At 39.6% G+C, this 27,477-nt stretch overlaps 1 protein-coding gene across 1 annotated transcript in view; it reads right to left on the reverse strand.

The window, feature by feature from the left end:
* The window catches only part of pknox2 (pbx/knotted 1 homeobox 2), a 354,581-nt gene that overhangs the window by 160,254 nt on the left and 166,850 nt on the right, over positions 1–27,477 (reverse strand). Inside the window, exon 3 of the mRNA XM_061896425.1 lies at positions 4,575–4,681. Within this exon, the coding sequence (XP_061752409.1) occupies positions 4,575–4,661 (87 nt within the window). The 5' untranslated portion in view covers positions 4,662–4,681. The remainder of the gene's footprint in view (positions 1–4,574; positions 4,682–27,477) is intronic.

Consider the following 27,477-nt stretch of genomic DNA (forward strand, 5'->3'; position numbering starts at 1 on the left):
TGGAGCTTTATTTTCTTAGCTTAGTCAGACCAGATGTGGCGCACCATGCTTTTATTGTGAAGGGGGTACATTTGCTGTCCTGTTGTTCTCAGCTTGACAAGGAAAAGGTGACTCTCTTGAGTAGGGATCTCAAACACGCGGCCCGCGGGTCAGTTGCGGCCCGCAAGACGTTATTTTGTGGCCCGCACCTTAATATGAAAATTTAATGTTGGTGCAGCCAGCGAACTTTATATGAATGGCACTTTACATTGTCATACTTGTATTCCCACAATTTTTCCAGGAGACTGTCAATTTTCAGTGCCCCCCCCCCCCAATGGTACTCATTCTCTCGAAAATATCACCCTATAAACAATATTAAGGGGGCCTCATGGAGGCACTGCCTTTAGCGTCCTCTACAACCTGTGCAAACAGTGTGCCAGCCCAGCCACAACTCTTCTGGGCTACAATATACACCCCCGCACCCCCAACCTTGGGGCGGTTTAGCTCGGTTGGTAGAGTGGCCGTGCCAGCAACTTGAGGGTTGCAGGTTCGATTCCCGCTTCTGCCAACCTAGTCACTGCCGCTGTGTCCTTGGGCAAGACACTTTACCCACCTGCTTCCAGTGCCACCCACACTGGTTTGAATGTAACTTAGATATTGGGTTTCACTATGTAAAGCGCTTTGAGTCACTTGAGAAAAAGCGATATATGAATATAATTCACTTCACTTCACTTCACCCTATTGTAGCCCGGAAGAGTTAGGGCTGCATTGGATTCTGGGTATTTGTTCTGATGTGTTTATGTTGTGTTACGGTGCGGATGTTCTCCCAAAATGTGTTTGTCAATCTTGTTTGGTGTGGGTTCACAGTCTGGCGCATATTTGTAACAGTGATAAAGTTGTTTGTACGGCCACCCTCGGTGTGACCTGTATGGCTGTTGATCAAGTATGTCTTGCAGTCACCACCGTGGGTCTGCAGAAGCCTCCTTCAAAATGTGACTGTTTGTATGGTGGAAAAGCGGATGAGATGGCAGCTTGTAGAGGACGCTAAAGGCAGTGCCATCATGGCATGCCCTTAGTGTTGTTGTCCGGGTGAAAACAGGGAAAATGATTGCCCCGGGAGATTAATGGGAGGGGCACCGATATTCGGGTGTTACCCGAAAAGATCGCGAGAGTTGGCAAGTATGTTGCTATGGCGAGAAAGCCATTTAAAGAAGGTGAATTCATTAAAAAGTGCATGTTAGATTTTTTTAAGCAATCTTTTCTTGCGGCCCAGCCTCACCCAGTTTTTGCATCCAGTGGCCCCCAGGTAAATTGAGTTTGAGACCCCTGCTCTTGAGGCTGTAAAAAAAAGCCTCAAGCTGCGAGCACTGTTTGTACATTGATTTTACATTGATGATGTCGTTCACAACAACATAAGCAGATGAGATGTGTTGTGGGTGTATGGATTGGTCTTGTTAGCTATAACTTCGTAGTTTGGTCGCTGTTTTAAGCGGCCATTGTTTTCAATCAATCAATCAATGTTTACTTATACAGCCCTAAATCACTAGTGTTTTAAAGGGCTGCACAAACCACTACGACATCCTCGGTAGGCCCACATAAGGGCAAGGAAAACTCACACCCAGTGGGACATCGGTGACAATAATGACCCAGGGGACGGTTGAGTGTTTCGGGGATGAATGAGCAGTCCCAGATACATTATTTTACCAAACAAATGTTCCTTTTTACAAGATTTCATTCACATTCATGTCACTTTCCCTGATATTCTACGTTTAACAGCAGATTCCATATTATTGGCCAATTATGTGACTCAGTCAGAGGTTACAAAACTGCGGAAGTCATATGCCTTACTTATTTTTGAGTTTAGGGATTATTGATTAGGCATACCAGTGTTGTGACAATTTCAAAGTAACAACTATGGTGACAACCCAAGCTTCTTGTAGACATGCTCATTTTTTTCACACATTCGCTCCTCATCTGTTTCACCGTCACAAGCTCTGGAACTTGCACACACATTCCGCAGCCCATTATTGGTTTTTTTTCCGATAGTTATATTTTCATAATCATGAGAAGCCATGATTGAAATCGAAATCAAAAATGTATTAATTGTCCAGCCCTACCATCTTGTTGACACAATTTTTTTTGGACCGGGAGCAAATTGTGTGTCCCCATACACAGTGTGGAGGCGCTCCCCTATGTTAATAATATTCACCTCCATTACGGAAAATAAACTGTATTTTCCAGGAGCAGGCATGCTAATAACTAAGCTAACCGCTAAGATAGCTTGAAACAACACCAAGAAATAAGTGATTAGTACATTTTAAGAAGTTTGAAAGTAACCGTGTTGCAGACATTAACAGGAAATCACCAAGTAGACCATGGGTGTCAAACTCTGGCCCGGGGCCAAATTTGGCCTGCCATGTAATTAAGCTTAGAGCTGGCCCGCCGGTATTATATAGCGGCAGTGCCGCTGTAACACCACATTCGCCGCTAATACTCATACTTGCCAACCCTCCCGATTTTCCCGGGAGACTCCCGAAGTTCAGTGCCCCTCCCGAAAATCTCTTGGGGCAATGATTCTTCCAAATTTCTCCCGATTTACACCCGGACAACAATACTGGGGGCATGCCTTAAAGGCCACTGCCTTTAGCGTTCTCTATAACCTGTCGTCACGTCCGCTTTTCCTCCATACAAACAGTGTGCAGGCCCTTTCACATAATATATGTGGCTTTTACACACACATACATCACATCATATTAGACCAATGTGTCGCAAACGAGCAGCAAAAGGCCTGAATGGTTGATTTATTCATTGTTATTTTATTTTCAAATTTATTAACCTGTGGAAAAAGTTAATGTTGATATATACCTCAGAAATCTGCAAATAGAAAAGAGGCATTACATTTTTTATCAACATTTTATTTAATATACCATTGATTTTTTTTCGTTTGTTTTTTGAAAGTTGATTTTGCATTATTACGTTATATAAGCGTTGCTTGTTCCATATTCAGCGTTAAAGCAAATCAGTGTAGCAAACTGAGCAATAATTAACGTTTTATTCATGCACTTTCTCTTGCTACTTCAAGGCTTGAATGTTTAAATAAATTCATTATTGTTATTTTATTTTCACATTTATTATTTGCGTGAGGAAAAAGTAAATTTGGATACTTTCCTCTGAAGGCTGCAAATAGAAAAGAGGCATTACATTTGTATTTAAATTTAATTTGATACGCCATTGATATTTTTTAATTGTTATTATTATTATTATTGGAAATTCTATTTTGCATGTCACTATAAAGTTATATAGGCCTTTATTGTTCAATATTCAATGCAAAACTTGTTTGGGTCCCTATTAAAATGTTAATTTGTTCAACCTTGGCCCCCAGGTTTGTTCAGTTTTACATTTTGGCCCACTCTGTATTTGAGTTCGACACCCCTGAAGAGTCTAAAGAGAGGATAATATAACAACAACTCTTGGTGCAGGGGTAGGGAACCTATGGCTCTAGAGCCAGATGTGGCTATTTTGATGACTGCATCTGGCTCTCTGATAAATCTGAGCTGACGTTGCTTAACACGATAAGTAATGAATAATTCCACTAGTAATCACAGTGTTAAAAATAATGTTCAAAATATAAAACATTCTCATGCATTTTTAATCCATCCATCCGTTTTCTACCGCGCCTGTTGAAGAAGTTGCGTTAATGGTAAGAAGTTATTTATTTATTATTGGTTAGTGTGGGGCTTGCCCTCCTGGGGGTTCTTCAGACCCCCAAGCACCGACATGAGAGCCTGTTTCAGGGTTACAATATTGTTTTATTTTTCAATAAGTTTCCAGCAATAATATTTCCAGCCCCAACCCAGTCTCTCCTCCTGGCTGCTGCTTATAACAGATCGACAGGTGATTAGATAACAAGGCCCAGGTGGGCCTTCTACGCACCTGTCGCTGCAGGCCCGCAGGCCACGCCCCCTCCACAGTTAGCTTCAGAATAACAATGTTATTACAAAGAAAAAGAGACCTATTACACTCTAGAAATGTTGGTCTTACTTAAAAATGCACGTGTTTAGTTGTTTTCAGTGTTAAAAAAAATATTATATGGCTCTTACGAAAATATATTTTAAATTATTTGGTTTTCTGGCTCTCTCAGCCAAAAAGGTTCCCGACCCCTGTCTTGGTGTGTCACAGTCAGCACACGATATATAAGAGGAGGGCCCATCGATCCTTGAACTGGTGGTGTCAATACTAGAGGTAGTATCAGTGCCCATACAAGAGTAATTAGATGGATATTTGTATTTGTTCATGAGTTCTTGTAATTATTTGCTTATTTATTGTATGCAATAGATTTCGCTTTGCTCAAACTAGTGTATGTAATAAAAAAGAATAAAGAACTAGTTTAAATATTGTGTTGATATTGTTAAACTGTCATTACTGTAGCGCTCAACAGAAGTAAATGGAAAAATACATAGTATTTATATGTGATCCGCCGATATCACTCATGGATGGTCGGTATTAGATCGGCAAATCTAATGGCAGCAACACAGTGACTTTGTATATATTGTTTGTATTGACAATTTACAGTTTTAAGGTCAGTTCTGACTGACCTGTTGGCTCTCCTGGTACGTTGGTGGAGGAACACTCTGGGTGGCCATCATTGTCACTGCAGGTGCTGGGGACGCATGTTGCATCATGGGATTGTGTCACATTGAGACTGAGAAAAATAGAAGATAGAAAAGACACAGGTATCAAGTATAATTGACTAAAAATTTTATTTCAACAGCAGCCATTCGCAGCCAGTGGCATCCTCTGTCCATTTCTGATGAATGTATTTACACAAACAAGCGTTGAACCACTTATAAATACACCACAGCAGACATACTTGATGATAGTTTAAAGCATAAAAAATACAAATACTTTACCATCGCACAAAACCCAAAACCAGTATAGTTGGCACGTTGTGTAAATCGTAACTAAAAACAGAATACAATGATTTACAAATCCTTTTCAACCTATATTCAATTGAATAGACTGCAAAGACATATTTAATGTTCAAACTGGCAAACGTGGTTATTTTTTGCAAATATTACCTCATTTGGAATTTGATGCCTGCAACATGTTTCAAAAAAGCTGGCACACGTGGCAAAAATGACTGAGAAAGTTGAGGAATGCTCATCAAACACTTATTTGGAACATCCCACGGGTGAACAGGTTAATTGGGAACAATTGGGTGCCAGGATTGGGTATAAGAGCAGCTTCCATGAAATGCTCAGGGTCACAACTTTGTGAACAAATGCATGAGCAAATTGCCGAAGAGTTGAAGAACAACATTCCTCAACAAGTTATTGAAAGGAATTGAGGGATTTCACCATCTACGGTCCATAATGTCATCAAAAGGTTCAGAGAATCTGGAGAAAAAACTGCACGTAAGCGGCTAAGCCGAAAACCAACATTGAATGCCCGTGACCTTTGATCTCTCAGACGGTACTGCATCAAAAAACGATATCAGTGTGTAAAGGATATCACCACATGGGCTCAGGAACACTTCAGGGAACCACTGTCAGGAACTACAGTTTGTCATTACATCTGTAAGTGGAAGTCTAAACTCTACTAGGTAAACCAAAGCCATGTATCAACAACACCCAGAAAGGCCACCGGCTTCGCTGGGCCCGGGCTCATCTAAGATTGACTGATGCAAAGTGGAAAAGTGTTGTGTGGTCTGACGAGTCCACATTTCAATTTGTTTTTGGAAACTGTGGACGTCGTTTCGTCAGGACCAAAGAAGAAAAGAACCATCCGGATTGTTATAGGCGCAAAGTCCAAAAGCCAGCATCTGTGATGGTATGGGGGTGTATTAATGCCCACAGCATGGATAACTTACACATCTTTGAAGGCACCATTAATGCTGAAAGGTACATACAAGTTTTGGAGAAACATATGTTGTCATCCAAACAACGTCTTTTTCATGGACGCCCCTGCTTATTTCAGCAAAACAATGCCAAGCCTTCCATTAAAAATGTGTGGCGCATTATGAAGCCTTAAATACCCCAACGGAGACCCCAGACCGTTGAACAACTTAAGCTGTACATCAAGCAAAAATTGGTAATAATTCTACCTGAAAAGCTTCAAAAATTGGTCTCCTCAGTTCACAAACATTTACTAGGAAACATTTAATAGGAAAGGTCATGTAACACCGTGGTAAAAATGCCCCTGTGCCAACTTTTTTGCAATGTGTTGCTGCCATTAAATTCTGAGTTAATGATTATTTGCAAAAACAAATTACGTTTCTCAGTATCATGTCTTTGCAGTATATATGAGTTGAAAAGGATTTGCAAATCATTGAATTCTGTTTTTATTTACAATTTACACTTCACGGTGGCAGAGGGGTTAGTGCGTCTGCCTCACAATACGAAGGTCCTGCAGTCCTGGGTTCAAATCCAGGCTCGGGATCTTTCTGTGTGGAGTTTGCATGTTCTCCCCGTGAATGCGTGGGTTCCCTCCGGGTACTCCGGCTTCCTCCCACTTCCAAAGACATGCACCTGGGGATAAGTTGATTGGCAACACTAAAATTGGCCCTAGTGTGTGAATGTGAGTGTGAATGTTGTCTGTCTATTTGTGTTGGCCCTGCGATGAGGTGGCGACTTGTCCAGGGTGTACCCCGCCTTCCGCCCGATTGTAGCTGAGATAGGCGCCAGCGCCCCCCGCGACCCCAAAAGGGAATAAGCGGTAGAAAATGGATGGATGGATGGACAACGTGCCAACTTCACTGGTTTTGGGGTTTGTAAATACAGCTTCCTGTTTAAATAACAGATGGTCTCAAAGCAGAAGGTAAGCAAAAATGTCTTATTGCAAAAACTCTGCGGACTGCTGGGTCATAGATAAAGTGTTATAAAGCCAATCAAAGAGGCTAATCAAGACTGTTGTTAGCCCATTAATTGCTATTGGCCAGGAACCCACAGGGCCAAGTGTTTTACCCTGTGGAACGCCTCTGTCACAGTCACCCCCACTGTAGGGGCTAATTGGTTCAATGGTACATTGCTCACACATGCAAACACACAAACAGACTCCCTGCCAACACGCCAACTTACTATAGGCAAGCACAGCAGGTGTCCCATCCTGCAGCTCAAGATAACCTATGTGCTAAAACTGCTTGAAAATTACCTTTTTCACCCCGGGGTGGAAAGATGTGATGAATGTAAGGGCGAGCCTTAATAGGCCTTCAATAATGACGATATAAGCGATGTGACTTAAAGTCATGTGCAATAATTAGACACCCCTTGGCACGGCACATCATGTCGTTTAGTGTTTTTTTTCCACATGGCTACAAAATACAATTTCCATATTATTTCCTTAAATGTTATGAGTGGGGCTGTAACAATAATAAAATTTCAGGGGTCGATCCGGACACCTGTACATTTTCAATATTTCTAATACTTATTTGATACCATGAGTGAAAGTGAACTCATGTACTTTTAAATGCTCTATTTTGTAGAAAATTGTTTCAAACGGTTCAGTATTTAATGCAGGGGTCTCAAACAAAATTTACCTGGGGGCTACTGGAAGCAGAGTCTGGGTGAGGCTGGGCCGCAAGAAAAGTTTTCTTAAAAAAAAAGTTGCATACTCCTCAGCATGTCTAGTTGTATAATGACATTTAAAATGGTATTCCTTGTGCACCGAAACTTTCTCTGTGCAAAAAAGACAGGTCAGCGTGCCCCTGTGCTCAACAAAGAAATATTGCATCTACCACTTTTCCTGGAATTGTCTTTGCACATCACTAACCCTTCTCTTCACTGCAGGCTTTGAGAAAGACATGTTGGGCTTGTGGAATATGTTTGTATTTAGCCGACGCACGGAGAATGTAATTTCCGCAATGTGTGTCGTTCCGCTTTTCCTCCCTACAGCAACACGGTGGTCGGCGGATAATAAAGTACCGGGATTGCGAGCGCAAAAAAGTGACAGGTCCCAGAGTGTTATCCAGCGCCATATAGAAATATATGTAGTGTTCATCGTGTGAGGCAATACAAAATCCATCCCATCCATTTTCAACCGCTTATTCCCTTTCGGGGGCGCGGGGGGCGCTGGCGCCTATCTCAGTTACAATCGGACGGAAGGCGGGGTACACCCTGGACAAGTCGCCACCTCATCGCAGGGCCAACACAGATAGACAGACAACATTCACACTCACATTCACACACTAGGGCCAATTTAGTGTTGCCAATCAACCTATCCCCAGGTGCATGTCTTTGGAAGTGGGAGGAAGCCGGAGTACCCGGAGGGAACCCACGCATTCACGGGGAGAACATGCAAACTCCACACAGAAAGATCCCAAGCCTGGATTTGAACCCAGGACTGCAGGACCTTCGTATTGTGAGGCAGACGCACTAACCCCTCTGCCACCGTGAAGCCGCAATACAAAATAAACAATAAAAAAACAAATAATGGTTTGAATTGGTGTAGGTTATTGGGGACTGTTATTACTGATGGACAGGTGACGTGGTATGACTGCAGCCAGGCACGTAATAAAACCCTCGTCTCCATGGCAACGTCTCTGTCGCTTTCACTCATTTGCCGCTTTTCCAGTAACGCAGGGGTAGGCAACCCAGAACGATGAAAGAGCCATTTTGGACCCAAATAACTCAACGCTGTCAAGCGCCATTCATATAAAACTTGCGGGCCGCACTTATATTAAATGTTCATATTAAGGTGGGGGCCGCAAAATAACGTCTCGCGGGCCACAATTGATCCGCGGGACACGTGTCTGAGACCCCTGATTTAATGTCTGTGTGTCAACATCTTTTTGCACATAATTTGAATTGGAGTAGCATCTGCCAAGATGTACCTTTTTTTTTTAAATAACTGCAGTGTTCTTTTGCCTCCCAAAAAATCTGTGATAAATATATGAATGAATGTACTCATAAATAATATTAGACTATTTTACATTCAAAAAACAACAGCACTGGCGGGGAGCCTTCAAGTATATCCGGATCGGGGGGGTAAGGTTGCAGCCTATCCCACCTGCACTTGAGTGGTAGGCGGTGTAAACCCTGGACAAGTCGCCACATCATCACAGGGCCAACACAGAGAGACAACATTCACACAGTAGGACAAATGTAATGTTGCCAATCAACCTAATCCCACGTCTTTAGAGGTGGGAGTAAGCCGGAGTACCTGCAGGGATCCCATGCAGTCACAGGGAGAACATGCAAACTCCACACAGAAAGACGCAGAGCCCGAGAATCGGCCTTCTTGCTGTGAGGCCACTGTGCACACCGTGCTGCTTCTTCAAGTACAAACCCTGTTTCCATATGAGTTGGGAAATTGTGTTAGATGTAAATATAAACAGAATACATCCATCCATCCATTTTCTACCGCTTATTCCCTTTTGGGGTAGCAGGGAGCGCTGGCGCCCATCTCAGCTAAAATCCGGCGGAAGGTGGGGTACACCCTGAATAAGTCGCCACCTCATCGCAGGGCCAACACAGATAGATGGACAACATTCACACTCACATTCACATTCACACACTAGGGCCAATTTAGTGTTGCCAATCAACCTATCCCCAGGTGCATGTCGTTGGAAGTGGGAGGAAGCTGGAGTACCCGGAGGGAACCCACGCATTCACGGGGAGAACATGCAAACTCCACACAGAAAGATCCCGAGCCTGGGATTGAACCCAAGACTGCAGGACCTTTGTATTGTGAGGCAGACGCACTAACCCCTCTGCCACCGTGGAATACAATGATTTGCAAATCCTTTTCAACCCATATTCAATTGAATGCGCTACAAAAACAAAATATTTGATGTTCAAACTCATAAGCTTTGTTTTATTTTGCAAATAATAATTAACTTAGAATTTCATGGCTGCAACACGTGCAAAAGTAGTAGGGAAAGGGCATGTTCACCACTGTGTTACATCACCATTTCTGTTAAAAACACTCAATAAACGTTTGGGAACTGAGGAAACTAATTGTTGAAGCTTTAAAAGTGTAATTTTTTCCCATTCTTGTTTTATGTAGAGCTTCAGTCGTTCAAAAGTACAGGGTCTCCGCTGTCGTATTTTACGCTTCATAATGCACTTTTTTTTTCGATGGGGGACAGGTCTTGACTGCAGACAGGCCAGGAAAGTACCTGCACTCTTTTACTACGAAACCACGCTGTTGTAACACGTGGCTTGGCATTGTTTTTCTGAAATAAGCCAGGGCATCTATGATAACGTTGCTTGGATGACAACATATGTTGCTCCAAAACCACAGATGTGTAAGTTACCCATGCCTTGGGCACTAATACACCCCCATACCATCACAGATGCTGGCTTTTCAACTTTGCGCCTACAACAATCTGAAAAGTTATTTTCCTCTTTGTTCTGGAGGACACCACGTCCTCTGTTTCCAAATATAACTTAAAATGTGGACTCGTCAGACCACAGAACACCTTTCCACTTTGCATCAGTCCATCTGGCCCAGCCAAGCTGGCGGCGTTTCAGGGTGTTGTTGATAAATGGGTTTGGCTTTGCATAGTAGAGTTTTAACTTGCACTTAGAGATGTAACGACCAACTGTAGTTACTGACAGTGGTTTTACGAAGTGTTCCTGAGCCCATGTGGTGATATCCTTTACACACTGATGTCGGGTTTTGATGCAGTACCGCCTGAGGGGTCAAAGGTCCGTAATATCATCGCTGACATGCAGATATTTCTCCAGATTCTCTGAACCTTTAGATGATTTTCAAACCGTAGAAGGTAAAATCCCTAAATTCCTTGCAATAGTTCGTTGAGAAATGTTGTTCTAAAACTGATCGACAATTTGCTTACAAATTGGTGACCCTCGCCTCATCCTTGTTTGTGAAATACTTAGCATTTCATGGAATCTGCTTTTATACCCAATCATGGCACCCAACTGTTCCCATTAGCCTGCACACCTGTGGGATGTTCCATCTAAGTGTTTTATGAGCATTCCTCAACTTTATCAGTATTTATTGCGACCTTTCCCAACTTCTTTGTCACGTGTTGCTGGCATCAAATTCTAAAGTTAATGATTATTTGCAAAAAAAAAAAATGTTTATCAGTTTGAACATAAAATATGTTGTCTTTGTAGCATATTCAACACACACACACACATATATATATATATACAATATATATGTATATGTATATATACATATATATATATATATATATATATATATATATGTATGTATGTGTGTGTATATGTATGTATATATTTATATATATACATATATTTATATAAATGTATATATATATACATATATATATATATATATATATATTAGGGCTGGGCAACGATTAAAAATTTTAATCGAAGTTAATCGCACTTTTTCTCTGATTAATCGTGATTAACTGCATTGTATACGCAAAGCCCAATAATGAATTCAAAAGTAGTGTGTAGTGCACCTTTATTGGAATATTCTCCCACATGAACAAAAGCGCCAAAACATTTGTTGTGCAAACACAATTCAAATCAGTACTTGTTAAACAGTAGCAGTTAAATAGCATATTTTATGAAAATCAACTCAAAAAATGTAAATACAAACATTTGAGCTTACTACTACCACTGCCAGGGTATTTAAGTTATTCTGTGTGTTATGGAAAATAAATATAATCTACATACAAATCTCTGAGCCACAATCATAACATCTGAACAGGCAATTTCTGAGGTAACAGCAGAAACATTTTTTTTTATCAGGGATCTTATGTTTATAAAACCTATATTATAGGTAGTGGGCTGTTTTAGGGAATTTTTGATCAAATTATCCGTAGTAGCAATATTAATATTGTGTTTATTCTGCGTAGTGCACTTAAAATAATTATGACCATATCTAGGAATTGATATGATGGGAATTTTCCGATTGTTTGCTTGGTGCTTTGATAAACTGAACGCATCATATATATGGTACTCTATTGTGATGTTATGAGCCAGGGAAAAAAAGAACTACTCTACCCAGCATGCAACAGGAGTGACGAGCATGCGCGGTAGCCCGGTATAGGTTGTGTTGCCATGACGGCATCTGTATATTGTGTTATGCACGCTCTGAAAGCGAACTTTAAGAACTCAGCCAACACGCCTCGTCTGCATTATTCATAAATAGACAGACAACACATATACTCCGCTGCTTCACAGGCCGCTGGATGTAGCCGGCAAAGTATTCCCATGCTAGCTAGCCGGTCTAGCAAGCACGCGTCATTCAGTCCAAAACGGCCCGATCTATCCACATCCAGAATTGTCTGGCCGTCGTAAGTGATCCCGGAGTGACCACGCTGTAAGCCAGCCATGAAATTTGCAGAATTGTCCAGTATTTTTGCCAAATGTTCCATTTTTACCAAGAGCCCCTTGACGCCGGGCGCCGCCATCTTGTTAAGAAAAGGCGTTAACAAAATAAAAGCATGTAAACAACATACGCAAATGTGCGATAAAATAATTGTCGGCGTTAATAGATTGATGAGTTAACTCATAATTAACGCACTAATTTGCCCACCCCTAATATATATATATACACACACTCAAACATACACATACACACATATATACACACACATATACATACACACACGTACACACATATATATACATACACACACACAAACAATACTGTACTTTATATGTTACAATCACATATATGTATGTCTATATTCTTTACATATATACATACATACATATATATAAAGTATATTTATATAAATATAGATACACATACATATATATGTACTTATACACACAAACAAACGCACGATAACAATACTGTACAGTATATGTTACAAGCTCTTATATGTATATATATATATATATATATATATATATATATATATATATATATATATATATATATAGATACACATACATATATATGTACTTATACACACAAACAAACGCACAATAACAATACTGTACAGTATATGTTACAAGCTCTTATATGTATATATATATATATATATATATATATATATATATATATATATATATATATATATATATATATATATATATATATATATATACAAATTTATGTATATATATATATATATCTCCATCCATTTTCTACTGCTTATTCCCTTTGGGCTCGCGGGGGGTGCTGGTGCCTATCTCAGCTACAATCGGGCAGAGGGCGTGTACACCCTGGACAAGTCGCCACCTCATCGCAGGGCCAACACAGATAGACAGACAACATTCACACACTAGGGCCAATTTAGTGTTGCCAATCAACCTATCACGTGGTGCATGTTTTTGGAAGTGAGAGGAAGCCGGAGCACCTGAAGGGAACCCACGCATTCACAGGGAGGCCATGCAAACTCCACACAGAAAGATCCCGAGCCCAAGATTGAACTCTGACTACTCAGGAGCTCCGTTTTGTGAGGCAGACACACTAACCCCTCTGCCACCGTGAAGTCCTATATATATATATATATATATATATATATATATATATATATATATATATATATATATATATATATATATATACACACATTTATTTATATATATTATTTACATATATAGATACACACACAAACAATATTGTACGGTATATGTTACATATATGTATATATACACAGAGGTGGAAACTTGTCCAGGGTGTACCCCGCCTACCGCCCGAATACAGCTGAGATAGGCTCCAGCACCCCCCCCCCCCCCCCCCCCGCGACCTCCAAAAGAGGAAAAAGTGGTAAAAAAAATGGATGGATAGGTGGTTATACATACATACATACATACATACACATATATATATATATATACACACACACACACACAAATAATACTGTACAGTATATGTTACAAGCAGAGTGAAACGTTTTTAATGATAAGGTCCAAAGTAATGAGGTAAATGTACTAGTTTTCCAGTGATGGCAGAACATGTGTTAAAGGATTACATCATGTGTGCTCATTTGATTTTGTTGTGTGCATGTGCTTCAGTTTGTGTATTGATCAAACTTTTGGCTTAGGTTCTCATTCTACTGTTATCAGCTGAAATACATCTTCTTTGTTATCAGCACTCATTTAATTGCAAATACAGCCAGCGTGTTAGTGATTGAATGAACAATTTCACATTAATTGATCAGACTTGAAGATAAAGCAATTCTAATTAAGCCAAGGTACTTTAGGGCCCCAGTCAAGTTTCACTGTACCTAGAAGAAACAAAACTTCTAAATCCCATTTTGTTTTTATCAGGGTGCAATGCCTAAGCAAAAATATGCAGACACAAGCACACAAACATTGGCATACTAATCTCAAGAATATAACCTGGATGGACATATAAAAACAGCACAAAAAAGATAAAATGACTGAATTTACAGTAAATGGAATAAATACATTGTGAAGTACATCATCAGACAGGAGCCAATAACCATCTGCAAACAAGTAATCAAAGGTAAAATACATACAATCCTTATGGTTGACAAATGACGTTTGTTACCCAACAAAGGCCGTTTGAATTATTACAGGAATCCTATCGCATATCATTTGAAAAATGCCTGAAGCTGCAATCAAAATTCAGCAAGCATAAAAGGAAAAGTGAGAAGTAGGCATAAAATTATTCCAAGTAACATCAAAGGGCTCTGTGAATTTGGATTGGAGGCTGAAACACACAGATTACACGCTAACACACACACACACACACACACATGCTTCATGGTTTTTATGCAGTACAAAATGTTTCTGTTTAGTATTCAGCCTTTAAACAATTCCAAGGTGTAGAACGAGCCTCTGCTTAATCAATGTGAAATTAGTAACATGGCGCCTACCAGCATAGTTTGTTGCCTATGATTGCCTCCAGCCTGTATTTTAACCAAACTGGAACATATCAGACAAGCAGAGTACAAAGCTCAATTCTTCTAAATGAATAACTGGCGCAGTAGTGAACCAGTGTGTTGTTAAAACATGAAAGCTTATAATATGAAAAAGTTCACATTTTGACATTGTGTAATCAATGTCACATGCACGTATATGGTCAAATACAGTGGGGAACAACACAAGTCATAGGTACAAATATCCATCCATCCATTCATTTTCTACCGCTTATTCCCTTTCGGGGTCGCGGGGGGCGCTGGCGCCTATCTCAGCTACAATCGGGCGGAAGGCGGGGTACACCCTGGACAAGTCGCCACCTCATCGCAGGGCCAACACAGATAGACGGACAACATTCACACTCACATTCACACACTAGGGCCAATTTAGTGTTGCCAATCAACTTATCCCCAAATATGTGGATGACAAATGGGTTATAATCAGTGGCCAATAAGCACTAACACATGACACAGAAAAATTAAGTTCACACGTGAGAATGTCCCAGACAATAAGTTTTGGTACCATGACGTCCACGTGGATTGGGACGTGGATGATTGTGAATTGATGGAGAAACATCCCCAAAAATATTAATTTTAGTACTGTAATTTCTGGACTATAAACCACAACTTGTTTTCCTTGTTTTGAACTTTGTGGTTTAAACACTGCTGGGGCTAATCTATGGATTTTTCCAGATTCACATGCCACAAATAATTTTAGTCTTGTCTAATCAGACCAATAAAACTGCAGAGCGGGTCAAGGTGAACCGATAAGATTGTTCATGTTACATCAAAAGCACTCACACAATCATTCGCGCGTTATGGATTCACTCTCGTCATGGTGAAGACACAACAAAATGCATACGACGCAACCCCACAACCGAAAGCGATCAACGCGGACATCGAAAACAGAAAAAGCCACCACAAGGAACAGAAATCCACCATTACCAACGGGCCCCTAAAGGCCAAAACATTGCGCAGCGGAGAATACGGCACAAGAGACTGAGCCCCTGGGACGAAAGTGAAAGCAAGAACACTTTCGAGAAAACGCTGGAGTCCTGTCAACTCTTGACACTGAAGAAGATAAGCCCAGCACAATCTATAAAATTGTATATAGGATCAGTGGGTGTGTTGCCTTTGATCTACGAACGCTCTGGGGTCGCATTACTGAAATGAGGAATTTGGGACATGGGACATCACCACGGAGATGCTTGATCATTTACTACACAATCATTTTATCACCTGTCATTTTATCACCTTAATTTTATCATTTTTGTACTGGTACTGGTACCAACAACCCTAGTGTAGAATATATATATATATATATATATATATATATATATATATATATATATATATATATATATATATATATATATATATATATATATATAAATATATTAGGTCTGCGAATCTTTGGGTGTCCCACGATTCGATTCGATATCGATTTTTGGGGTCACGATTCGATAATATATCGATTTTTTTCGATTCGATTCGATTTTTGATTCAAAAACGATATTTTTCCGATTCAAAACGATTCTGTATTCATTCAATACATAGGATTTCAGCAGGATCCATCCCTGTCTGCTGACATGGAAGCAGAGTAGTAGATTTTTTTTTAAAAAGCTTTTATAATTGTAAAGGACAATGTTTTATCAACTGATTGCAATAATGTAGATTTGTTTTAACTATTAAATGAACCAAAAATATGACTTATTTTATCTTTGTGAAAATATTATACACAGTGTTGTCAAGCTTATGAGATGCGATGCAAGTGTAAGCCACTGTGACACTATTGTTCTTTTTTATAAATGTCTAATGATAATGTCAATGAGGGATTTTTAATCACTGCTATGCTGAAATCATAACTAATATTGATACTGTTGTTGATAATATTCATTTTTGTTTCACTACGTTTGGTTTGTTCTGTGTCGTGTTTGTGTCTTCTCAATTGCTCTGTTTATTGCAGTTCTGAGTGTTGCAAGGTCAGGTTTGGTTTTGGAATTGGATCGCATTGTTATGGAATTGCTGTGTAGTGGTTTGTTGGATTGATAAAAATATTAAAAATTTAAATAAAAAAAAAATGAAATAAAAAACAAAATTTATTTTTTTTAAATGAGAATCGATTCTGAATCGCACAACGTAATCTATTCGATTCGTATTCAAATCGATTTTTTTCGATTAGATTTAAAAAAATATATATATATACTGTATATATATACTGATATAATCTATATATATATATATATACACATTACTGTATTAGGGCTGTCAATTTTAGTACCAAAATATTGGTATCGAGACAACCCTAGTGTAGTATATTTATATATATACTGTAAATACTGTATATATTAAGGCTGTCAATTTTAACACCTTAATGCATGGGATTAATAAAAAAGAATGATCACGTTACCGTAAATGAATGATGATTAATCAAAGTGTATGTTTTGACGTGCGCCTGAAGGCAGCGCGCATTTCACAGGCAGTGATCACGTCACACGCCAGTAATAGTTACAGTGATGTGCTCTGCACACACTTTTGCTTCAAAATAAACCTAGATGAAACTTTAGATAACACTAAAGTAATTAGTCAGTATTGCAGTGACAAACTTTCTTATCATCGGCGCACATCAAGTTTAAAATAGCATCATGAAGCGAAACATGAGCGCGAAGATGGCGCCGCTAACATGAATGCTACTTAAATAGGGTAGCCAAACCTTGAAACACAGAATCATGTCGTATTTAGAAAAAATATATACGTGTCAAGGGAGGCACTTTGTCCTGTATTTTTATTTAGGAGGTGGCCAACAGTGCCGATTATTTTGTTTTCATGTTCGGGTTGGTGCACCCTGTAAAAGAAAAAAGTTAATTGTGAGGTCACACGCCGGTTTTGACCAGGCAGTTTCGCCCCAATCGCCAACACACGTAGCAGGCATCTTGTCAGTGCAGCAGATAACTAAAGTAAGTGTATAAAAGTCAAAATGGAAGTGTTCTGCTGGTTGCAATATGCACCATATTTATATGAGCATGTTTATTCCGGGCACCACGGTGGAAGAGGGGTTGGTGTCTCTGCCTCACAATACAAAGGTCCTGAGTAGTCCTGGGTTCAATCCTGGGCTCGGGATCTTTCTTTGTGGAGTTTGCATGTTCTCCCCATGACTGCGTGGGTTCCCTCCTGGTACTTCGGCTTTCTCCCACTTCCAACGACATGCACCTGGGGATAGGTTGATGGGCAACACTAAATTGGCCCTAGTGTGTGAATGTGAGTGTGAATGTTGTCTGTCTATCTGTGTTGGCCCTGTGATGGGATGGCGACTTGTCCAGGGTGTAAATCGCCTTCCGCCCGATTATAACTGAGATAGGCACCAGCGCCCCCCGCGACCCCAAAGGGAATAAGCGGTAGAAAATGGATGGATGGATGGATGTTTACATCGTTACTGAGAGCAGTTGGTCCGAGGTCAAGCACACGGTGTTATTCAATGAGGATATTACACATCCAGTTTGCACCCTTCGGAAGGAGAGGAGAGGTATGTAGATTCAACTATTAGTGGCGTGTCATTAATTCCACTTTAATGAGCTATGAGTGTGTATGATAAAGCACACTAAATAAAGCATAATTGAAATATTGCCTGTCATTGTAGTGAAACAAATATCTCACATCACCAGTAGTTTTAATAGTGATAAAAGTTGGAGACCTGCTCTATCATAAAGCTGCATACTGATAGTATTCTGTTTTAACCAAGCAGGACATACCCCTGTTAAATAAAAAAAATTTTTTTATTAAGTTAAGCAGGGAATATTTATTTTTCAAACAAAAAAACTTAAAAAAGGTGCACTTAATTCTGACTGTACTTACTGTCACCAAGTCTTGAGCAATTCAATGACTCTCAGTTTAGTAAAAGCTGTAGAAAATGTTCCCGTATGACATTCTGACTACAATCGATTCTGATTTTGCCATATTTTTGCTGAAAGGATTAAGTAGAGAACATTGACGATAAAGTTTGCAACTTTTGGTTGCTAATAAAAAAGCCTTGCCTGTACCTGAAGTAGCAGATGATGTGCGCGTGACATCACGGGTTGTGGAGCTCCTCACATCCTCTCATTGTTCACAATCATAGCCACCAACAGCAAGAGCGATTTGAAACGAGAAAGCGACGATTTCCCCATTAATTTGAGCGAGGATAAAAGATTTGTGGATGAGGATAGTGAGAGTGAAGGACTAGAAAAAAAAAAAAGGCGAGGGCACTGGGATGTTATTAGACACATTTACTAGGATAATTCTGGAAAATTCCTTATCTGCTTGTTGTGTTACTAGTGTTTTAGTGAGATTATATGGTACCTGAAAGTCGGAGGGGTGTGGCCACGGGTGTGGTGACCGCCAGTGTCTCCGGTGGGAGGAGGTAAGAGAGTCCGCAGCTGCAGGAGGACCCAAGCTCTGCTCATGTCTACAGTAAGAGCCGACTTATTACCACAATTTTCTCACCGAAAACTTGACATGTGGTCGGGAACCATGTTCGCTTGACCGCTCTGTTCCATAGTAAAGCTTCACCTTCGGGAATGTAAACAAGGAAACACCGGCTATGTTTGTGTTGCTAAAGGCAGCTGCAATACACCGCCTCCCACCTACATCGCTCTTCTTTGACGTCTCCATTATTAATTGAACAAATTGCAAAAGATTCAGCAACACAGATGTCCAGAATACTGTGTAATTATGCGATGAAAAGAGACGACTTTTAGCCGTGAGCGGTGCTGGAAGAACAACAACCGGTGACGTTATGCGCACGCGTCATCATACGCGTCATCATTCCGCGACGTTTTCAACAGGATACTTTGCAGGAATTTTAAAATTGCAATTTTGTAAACTAAACCGGCCGTATTGGCATGTGTTGCAATGTTAAGATTTCATCATTGATGTATAAACTGCTTGGTCGGTAGTAGTGGGTTTCAGTAGGCCTTTAATTAAACACTGTGCATTATGAAGTTCTGAAAAACAGGCAAATTAACAAATACACCTTGTGTTTTTAAAATTACAGCTAAATGATGGCATTATTGTCTAATTCACAATGCAAACACCTGGAGGTCAGGTCTTGATAGCTTGGAGTAAAATGTCAGAAGGGAGGGCAGAATTGCAATGAGGTAAGTGTGGGCACACAAAACACACACACACACACACACACACACACACACACACACTACAGCACAAACTTTGCACACAAAAATGTCAAACCCTAATCTAGATATTGCAACATTAAACCTTGTTTCATTCACACACACACAACACACACTGTGTATAAACAGCCAGAGGCAAAGATTGTCTCACTTTGAGTCTTTGGGCTACAAATCCTTCCACCCGGACTAAACCTAGCTTGACACACGCCTCAGTCAGGACCCTGGCAACACTCCCAGACCACCTCATTAGCCTGATCCAGCAGCTTCAATAACCAACACTTAAGATTCATGCTGGTAACATGTATTCAACTGCACTTGTTGATTAGACCAGTCTGAACAAAATCTCATTCCATTACAGATCTGAAGATTGGTGAAGACATTTTTACCCCATAAAAACTAGGGATGTTCCAGTCAAGGTTTTGTGCAGCTGATTCTGATTATCCATGAGTGACATTAGAAGTCACTGATCACATGTATGTTTTTTATGAATTTATGGTGAGTTAATGGCAGTTTACCAATATCATCACAATATTTCAACAGGTTCCCTATTGACTTTTATTACATATAATTGTTTTAACACAACCAAGTCAATACCACACAATAACTAAACAAAAGCAAAAACTACTGTCTACTAATAATTCAAATAATTTGTTTTTTGCCATCAAAATCCTCCTGTATCCAGTGAATGATCCATCCATTTTCTACCACTTATTAACCATTTTGGGGTCGCGGGTGGCGCTGGTGCCTATCTCAGCTACAATCGGGCGGAGGGCGGCTTACACCCTTGACAAGTTGCCAACTCATCGCAGCAGATTTGTTAACATTAACAAAAACAACACTTGTATCAATCATACACTCATGCTATCCTTGGTATCAACACCACCAATTCATGAATTGCAACAACTGCAACAATGCTGACACACAAACACTTTTTATACTATCCTCTCTATAGATTCTTTAATGTACTTGTTGATTTCCTGTTAATATTGGCTTACTTTTTGCTGTAACATGGTTCCGTCTAAATTTCTTAAACTTTTACTCAGCACTTATCTATTGATGTTGTTTGAAGCTAGCTCAGCTTAGCTATTAGTAAGTTTTCTCCTGGCTTACTCGCGGTGTGTAACATGTTTAGCCTTAAGATACTAAGCCGAGGATGTCGTTGTGGCTTGTGCAGCCCTTTGAGACACTTGTCATTAAGGAATATATAAATAAACTTTGATTGATTGATTGATTGATTGATTGATTGGTTGATTGATTTATTGATTTATTGATTGATTGATTGATTGATGATTGATTGATTGTTTGATTGATTGATTGATTGATAAGGAATACAGTTTATTTTCCGTACAGGAGATGATTATTATTAGTTTAGAGGAGCGGCTCCACACTGTGTATGGAGACACATACTGTATTTAGCTGCCGCTTGTCCCCCAGAGAGGATCGGCTTTTGTGATCGGCATTAATTGGCAATGGCCGATCACGTCCTTTTTCACAAGAACCGGACGATTCAGATCGTTCGGCACATCCCTAATAAGGACTGAAACAAAATATGGGTAATGTACTACAGACCAAATGGAACACATATAAAGCTGTGTCCTTGCACAAATACTACCGCAAGAAATATGAAAATGAAACTAAGTGTGTTAAAATGTTAATGTGTGAGAACTCCCAACTTACCCGCTGTGTAAGATAATTTAGTATGTGCCAAATGCTCAAATACAAAGACCTACAATATGACACTGGAAATTGTATAAAATGTCAGTGACTTATAACTCAACTTAAAATCCTTCTCTAAATCGTCCACATCAATATCCAATTACATTATGCGCTTGCTTTTTTAGCCCATAACCTTTCCATTTCTTTCATGGCAAACTCATTAATGGATGTCCTTCATATATTCAAATATCCCCTGCAGCTGTAATGAAGACATGGGAATTCCCCTTGGGTATGACAATTTGCAAAAATTCATTGCATCCTTTTTAACTGCTGACAATGGCAGCACTGGTCCAATCACACTACAATTGTTGTCTGTATATTTATGCAAATATTTGCATGGATATCACAGATCACACTTATATTTGGCTCCTTCCTGTCTTTGAAAAGTCGATTAAAGTCTCAAGTAAAATGCGGAAAACTACAATACAGTGAACAATTCCCAAATGACAAGAGGAATGCATACAAATAATCTCATTAACATAGCTAAAAGCCCTTATTATAATGAGCTGTTTTCCCCCCGTAGGAGCAACTAAAACAAAGATGAAAAGACTATTTAGATTGTACCATCAGCTTTATCAAGGACTACTGAATTGTCAGGGTTTTTTGAGCTGCCCCAAATAAATAAAACATTGCGAGGAACGTAAATAGTTTAAATTTTTACTCAAGCACCGATCCATAATCTTCGTTTTTATTTTAAACTAATATCTGCAGAAGTGTGTGCCTTTTGTCATCAGCATGTTATTCCAATAGTGCTGAGAGAAATGTTCATCAAATTCCTCAATTGGATTTGTCCAAGACTGAAAAAGCAAGAAAACACAATTTTTTGCTACAAGCAAGCACTTTATGATCTGACCAACTGAATGTAAAACATGCTTGAGTCATCATATTTTGGTTTACATTTTGTTGCATTAATTTACACAAACTGGAACTGCATTATTTCCTAAAGTCGGGTTCAAATGTGTGCCAACACCAAAGTCCAACAAAATTACTACAGCATGACTTTCAAGAAAACATGGCACGCCCAGATTGTGACTACATTTTGGGATCCATTCACCTTCTTTCCTTGGCCACAGCCTGACAGCTAGTGCACAATAATTAAATAAAAGCAAAAACTGTGATTGGATTCCATTTAAATCAATTGTGTTTTGCCCTCAAAGCCTTCCTGTATCCAGAGTCTTACCCCCTGAGTTTTAAAATATAACAAAAACTACCCCAAAAAATATTTATAATATATCGATCCAAACCATCTAATCACTTTAGTATCATTTATATACTGACACGCTACTAGGCAATGATAGTACTGACATTCGGAAGCTTTATTGTTTAGCTTCTTGTGTGCTGTCTTGCTCTCTGTAGTAGGGCTGGGCGATATATCGATATATACGATATATCGTGGGTTTGTCTCTGTGCGATATAGAAAATGACTATATCGTAATATTCGAGTATAAGTTCTCACGCAGTTGCTTTTAGCTGCGGGCATAACACTTCAGGCTCTTCTCACTCTTTCCTGTCTTTCCTTCTCACAGACAAGCAGGCGCACATTCTTACATACGTCACATAGTGTCACGTCATACGTCACATACGTATACGCCCTCGCAGAGCAGAGAGGTAGCAGACTGGGCTACGTTAGCTGCTAACGTAGCCGTACGAGAGAAAGAAAGTGCGGATCTGGTAACAAATGAAGGAAGACTTAATTCCCACTAAAAACAACAGGGGGTCCATTGTCTGGTGGTGGTTCGGCTTCAAGTGGGAATATGTCAAACAGACAACTGTAATTTGTCAAGTTTGGGGCAATAGCGTTGGTATAAAAAGTAGCATTACTGCTAATATGTAGCATCATTTGAAAAGTCACTCGCTAGAGAATGAAGAGAATTTAATAATGTCCGTAGTAACCTACCACATAGTGAAGGACCAATACTATTTGATTTCCTATTATGCAGCTCATTTTTATTTGACACTTAAATTGTCTCTGACAATCTTGCAATTTCTGTTTAGGAAATGACTTGAATGTTTGTGCCATTGCTTAATAACTTTAATAGATACACTTTTGGTCAATTGACTTAGTTGTGATTTCCCTCTCTGCATGAAAGTTTAAAAGTAGCATCTATGAATGCAGTATAAAGAAGAATATTTTAATGTAGACACATACAATCATCATACTGCAAGTGTTCATTCAAAGGCCAAGGCAAAATATTGTAATATATATCGTATATTGCGATATGGGCTAAAAATATCGCAATATTAAAAAAAGGCAATATCGGCTAGCCCTAATGTGTAGTAGTGTTGACCTGATACCAATACTTTGGTACTTGTTCCGGTACCAAAATTATTTTGATACTTTTTGGTACTTTTCTAAAAAAAAAGGGGACCACAAAAAATTAAATGATTAGCTTTATTTTAACAAAAAAATCCTACAGTACATTAAACATATGTTTCTTATTGCAAGTTTGTCCTTAAATAAAATAGTGAACAGACAAAACAACTTGTCTTTTAGTAGTAAGTAAACAAACAAAGGCTCCTAATTTAGTCTGCTGACGTATGCAGTAACATATTGTGTCATTTATCATTTTACTATTTTGTCAAAATTATTAAGGACAAGTGGTAGAAAATGAGTTATAAATCTACTTGTCCATTTACTGTTCATATCTGCTTACTTTCCCTTTTAACATGTCCTATCTACATTACTGTTAAAATGTAATAATCACTTATTCTTCTGTTGTTTGATACTTTACATTAGTTTTGGATGATACCACAAATTCGGGCATCAATCCGATACCAAGTAGTTACAGGATCATACATTGGTCATATTCAAAGTACTCATGTGTCCAGGGACATATTTCCTTAGTTTATAAACATAATATACATTTTTAAAAATCGAAAGGGGATGTTGTCATGCCAAAAATTATCGACGTAATCATGGTAGTATCGACTAGATACGCTCCGGAACATTATGTCATTACAGTGGATGTTAGGTGTAGATCCACCAATGGAGTCGTTTTGGTGTAGAAAACATTAAAGCCTTCTACAGAAAGCTAGGAGTAATCAACAACAATTTCAAATTAGAAATGGTCTCAGCTGACTAGGTGCTTAATAAATTGAGCGCGCTCCACTCAAACAAGGCCACCGGCCTTGACAATATCCCCTCCAGATTCCTCGTGGACTCTGCCACCACTATTGCCCCAATAATAATAAACCTCTAAATCAAACAAGGCCAAGTACCCAAAGATTTTAAGATAACAAGAGTAACCCCCCTTTATAAAAAAGGAAGCAAGTTAGAACCTGGTAACTACCGACTTGTTTCTATTCTCAGTTCTATTTCGAAAGTAATGGAAAAAATAGTTTATGAACAGGTCGATAGATACCTTGCTACTAATAAACTAATCTACAAATTCCAATCCGGCTTCAGAACAAACCACTCCACTGACACATGCCTTCTCTGTCTGACCGACCGCATATAACATGGGTTGGACACGGGCAAATATGGCGGCATGGTCATGCTGGACACTCATAAGGCCTTTGACACCGTTAACCACGCTATACTGTTGGATAAGCTCAGAGCAATCCGATTCGATAAAACCTCATCGAGCTGGATGCAATCTTACTTGGAGGGGAGGAAACAGGTGGTAGAGGTGAACGGCACCGTGTCCCAGCCCCTCTCAGTAAGCTGTGGAGTCCCCCAAGGCAGTATACTAGGACCTTTACTGTTCCTAATATACGTAAACGACATGCCATCAGCATGCGACTGTGAATTGGTCCTGTTTGCGGATGACTCGGCCCTGCTGGTATCCGGCAAGGAGAAGTCACAGGTGGAACAAATCCTCAGTGCTGAATTCCTTAATCTTTGCACCTGGCTCGCTGACAACAAGCTATCCATACACTTAGGTAAACGGAATCCATCCTATTTGGGTCCCACACCAACCTTAAGAAAGTCAGTGACCTCACTATAAAAGTGGAGGACATTGTTATCACCAGGAAAGAAGAGATCACATACCTAGGTTCCATTCTAGAGGCTAATCTTTCCTGTGATTAAATGGCAACCAAGGTAATCAAAAAGATCTCCCAAAAAACGAGATTCTTCTACAGAATCTCCTCTCTGGTCAACAAAAGCACCTTGAAAGTTCTAGCGGGAACTCTCATTCAACCCTTTTTCCATTACGCTTGCACCTCCTGGTACCCCAGCACCTCCAAAACCCTCAAATCTAGACTCCAAACATCCCAGAATAAGCTAGTCCGGTTACTTTTTGACCTCCACCTCAGATCACACCTCACTCTTACCCACTTCTCCAAAGTGGGCTGGCTCAGGGTGGAGGACAGAGTAAAACAACTTGCACTGAGTCTAGTCTATAAAATTCGCTACAACTCCCTTATACCGAAGTAATTGTCAAATTACTTCCATGACGCAAATGACCGCTATAACCACAACACAAGGGGGAGGTCCACAAACCACGTTAAACCCAGATTCCGATCTAACAAAGGTCTTAACTCATTCTCTTTCTATTCCACATCAATGTGGAATGCACTCCCAACAGGTGTAAAAGTTAAGTGCATCTATATCCTCCTTCAAAACCGCTCCAAAACAACACCTCAAGGCAACTTCAACCCTTTACTAATACCCTTCCGCCTTCACATCCCATCTCCCCGGATTGTAAATAACCTAATGTAAATAATCAAATGTTTTTCTAATGTATATACTTGTTCTTATCCTATCTGAACTCACCATGTTCTCTGCTCGCTGTACATATCCTACTAAGTAAGACCTACACTGTTTCAATGTCCATTTCTCTGTTGATGTAATTGTTGATGATATCAACCAAAGCTCCTTATCCCACCCCCGGATTGTAAATAATGTAAATAATTCAATGTATATACTATGATGATTAACATGTGTGATGACTGTATTATGCCGATAGTATATATTTGTATCATGAATTGATTAACGTGGACCCCGACTTAAACAATTTGAAAAACTTATTCGGATGTTACCATTTTGTGGTCAATTGTACGGAATATGTACTGTACTGTGCAATCTACTAATAAAAGTTTCAATCAATCAGTCAATCAAAAGTTTGTTTACATTGTGAATCAGGTGAGTTACGGTGTGTAGTGAAGCATATTTAGCTATTCCTCGCCCTGCAGGGATGATACATGTAAGAAACTTACTTTATTTGTCACCATGGAGGCGAGGACTAGTGATTTAGAAGTAGCTAAAACACTGCAGAGTGTGAAAGGATGTTCACCGCTAGCTAGCTAGCTAGCTAGCCATGCCTTAAAGCACCTCTTCCAGTGGCCGTTTAAGTGTTATGACTTCACCTTTATCGTTAATTTTTAAGCCAAATCGCGTCCGTTCTCCCTTTTCTGTCTACACATATTTGTAAGTGATCTTTGATTGTGCACTGCGAAACATGCTCCTCTGCTTGTAAACCAGCAATGAAACGACTTGACGACGACGGGGCCGCGGGGGTACTATACTAATACCGGTATATCGTACAACCCTAGTGTGTAGCATGCATAGCCATTTCTTTTCCTCTAGTCCTCCAGTGATAATGCTACAGGAAACTTAGCTTATATTTCACCATGCTCGTTCCCAATAGTATTTTAGAAATGACATTGCACTGTGGCTAGACAACGTGTTTGTTGCAACTTAGATTTGTGCAAATTTGAGAAACATTACTACAGCATGTACCACACAGATGCACATTTTACAGTCACTTATGACATCATTATTGGGCTAATATTAGCATATGTGGAGCTAAAAAAAAACCCACATCTATAACTTATTACAACATGTTTTCCATAGTTTGAAGTTGAACTCTTAGAGGTTGAAATGTGAACATTTCT

The sequence above is a fragment of the Nerophis ophidion genome, linkage group LG04 (assembly GCF_033978795.1).
Source record: "Nerophis ophidion isolate RoL-2023_Sa linkage group LG04, RoL_Noph_v1.0, whole genome shotgun sequence".
Lineage (NCBI taxonomy): Eukaryota > Metazoa > Chordata > Actinopteri > Syngnathiformes > Syngnathidae > Nerophis > Nerophis ophidion.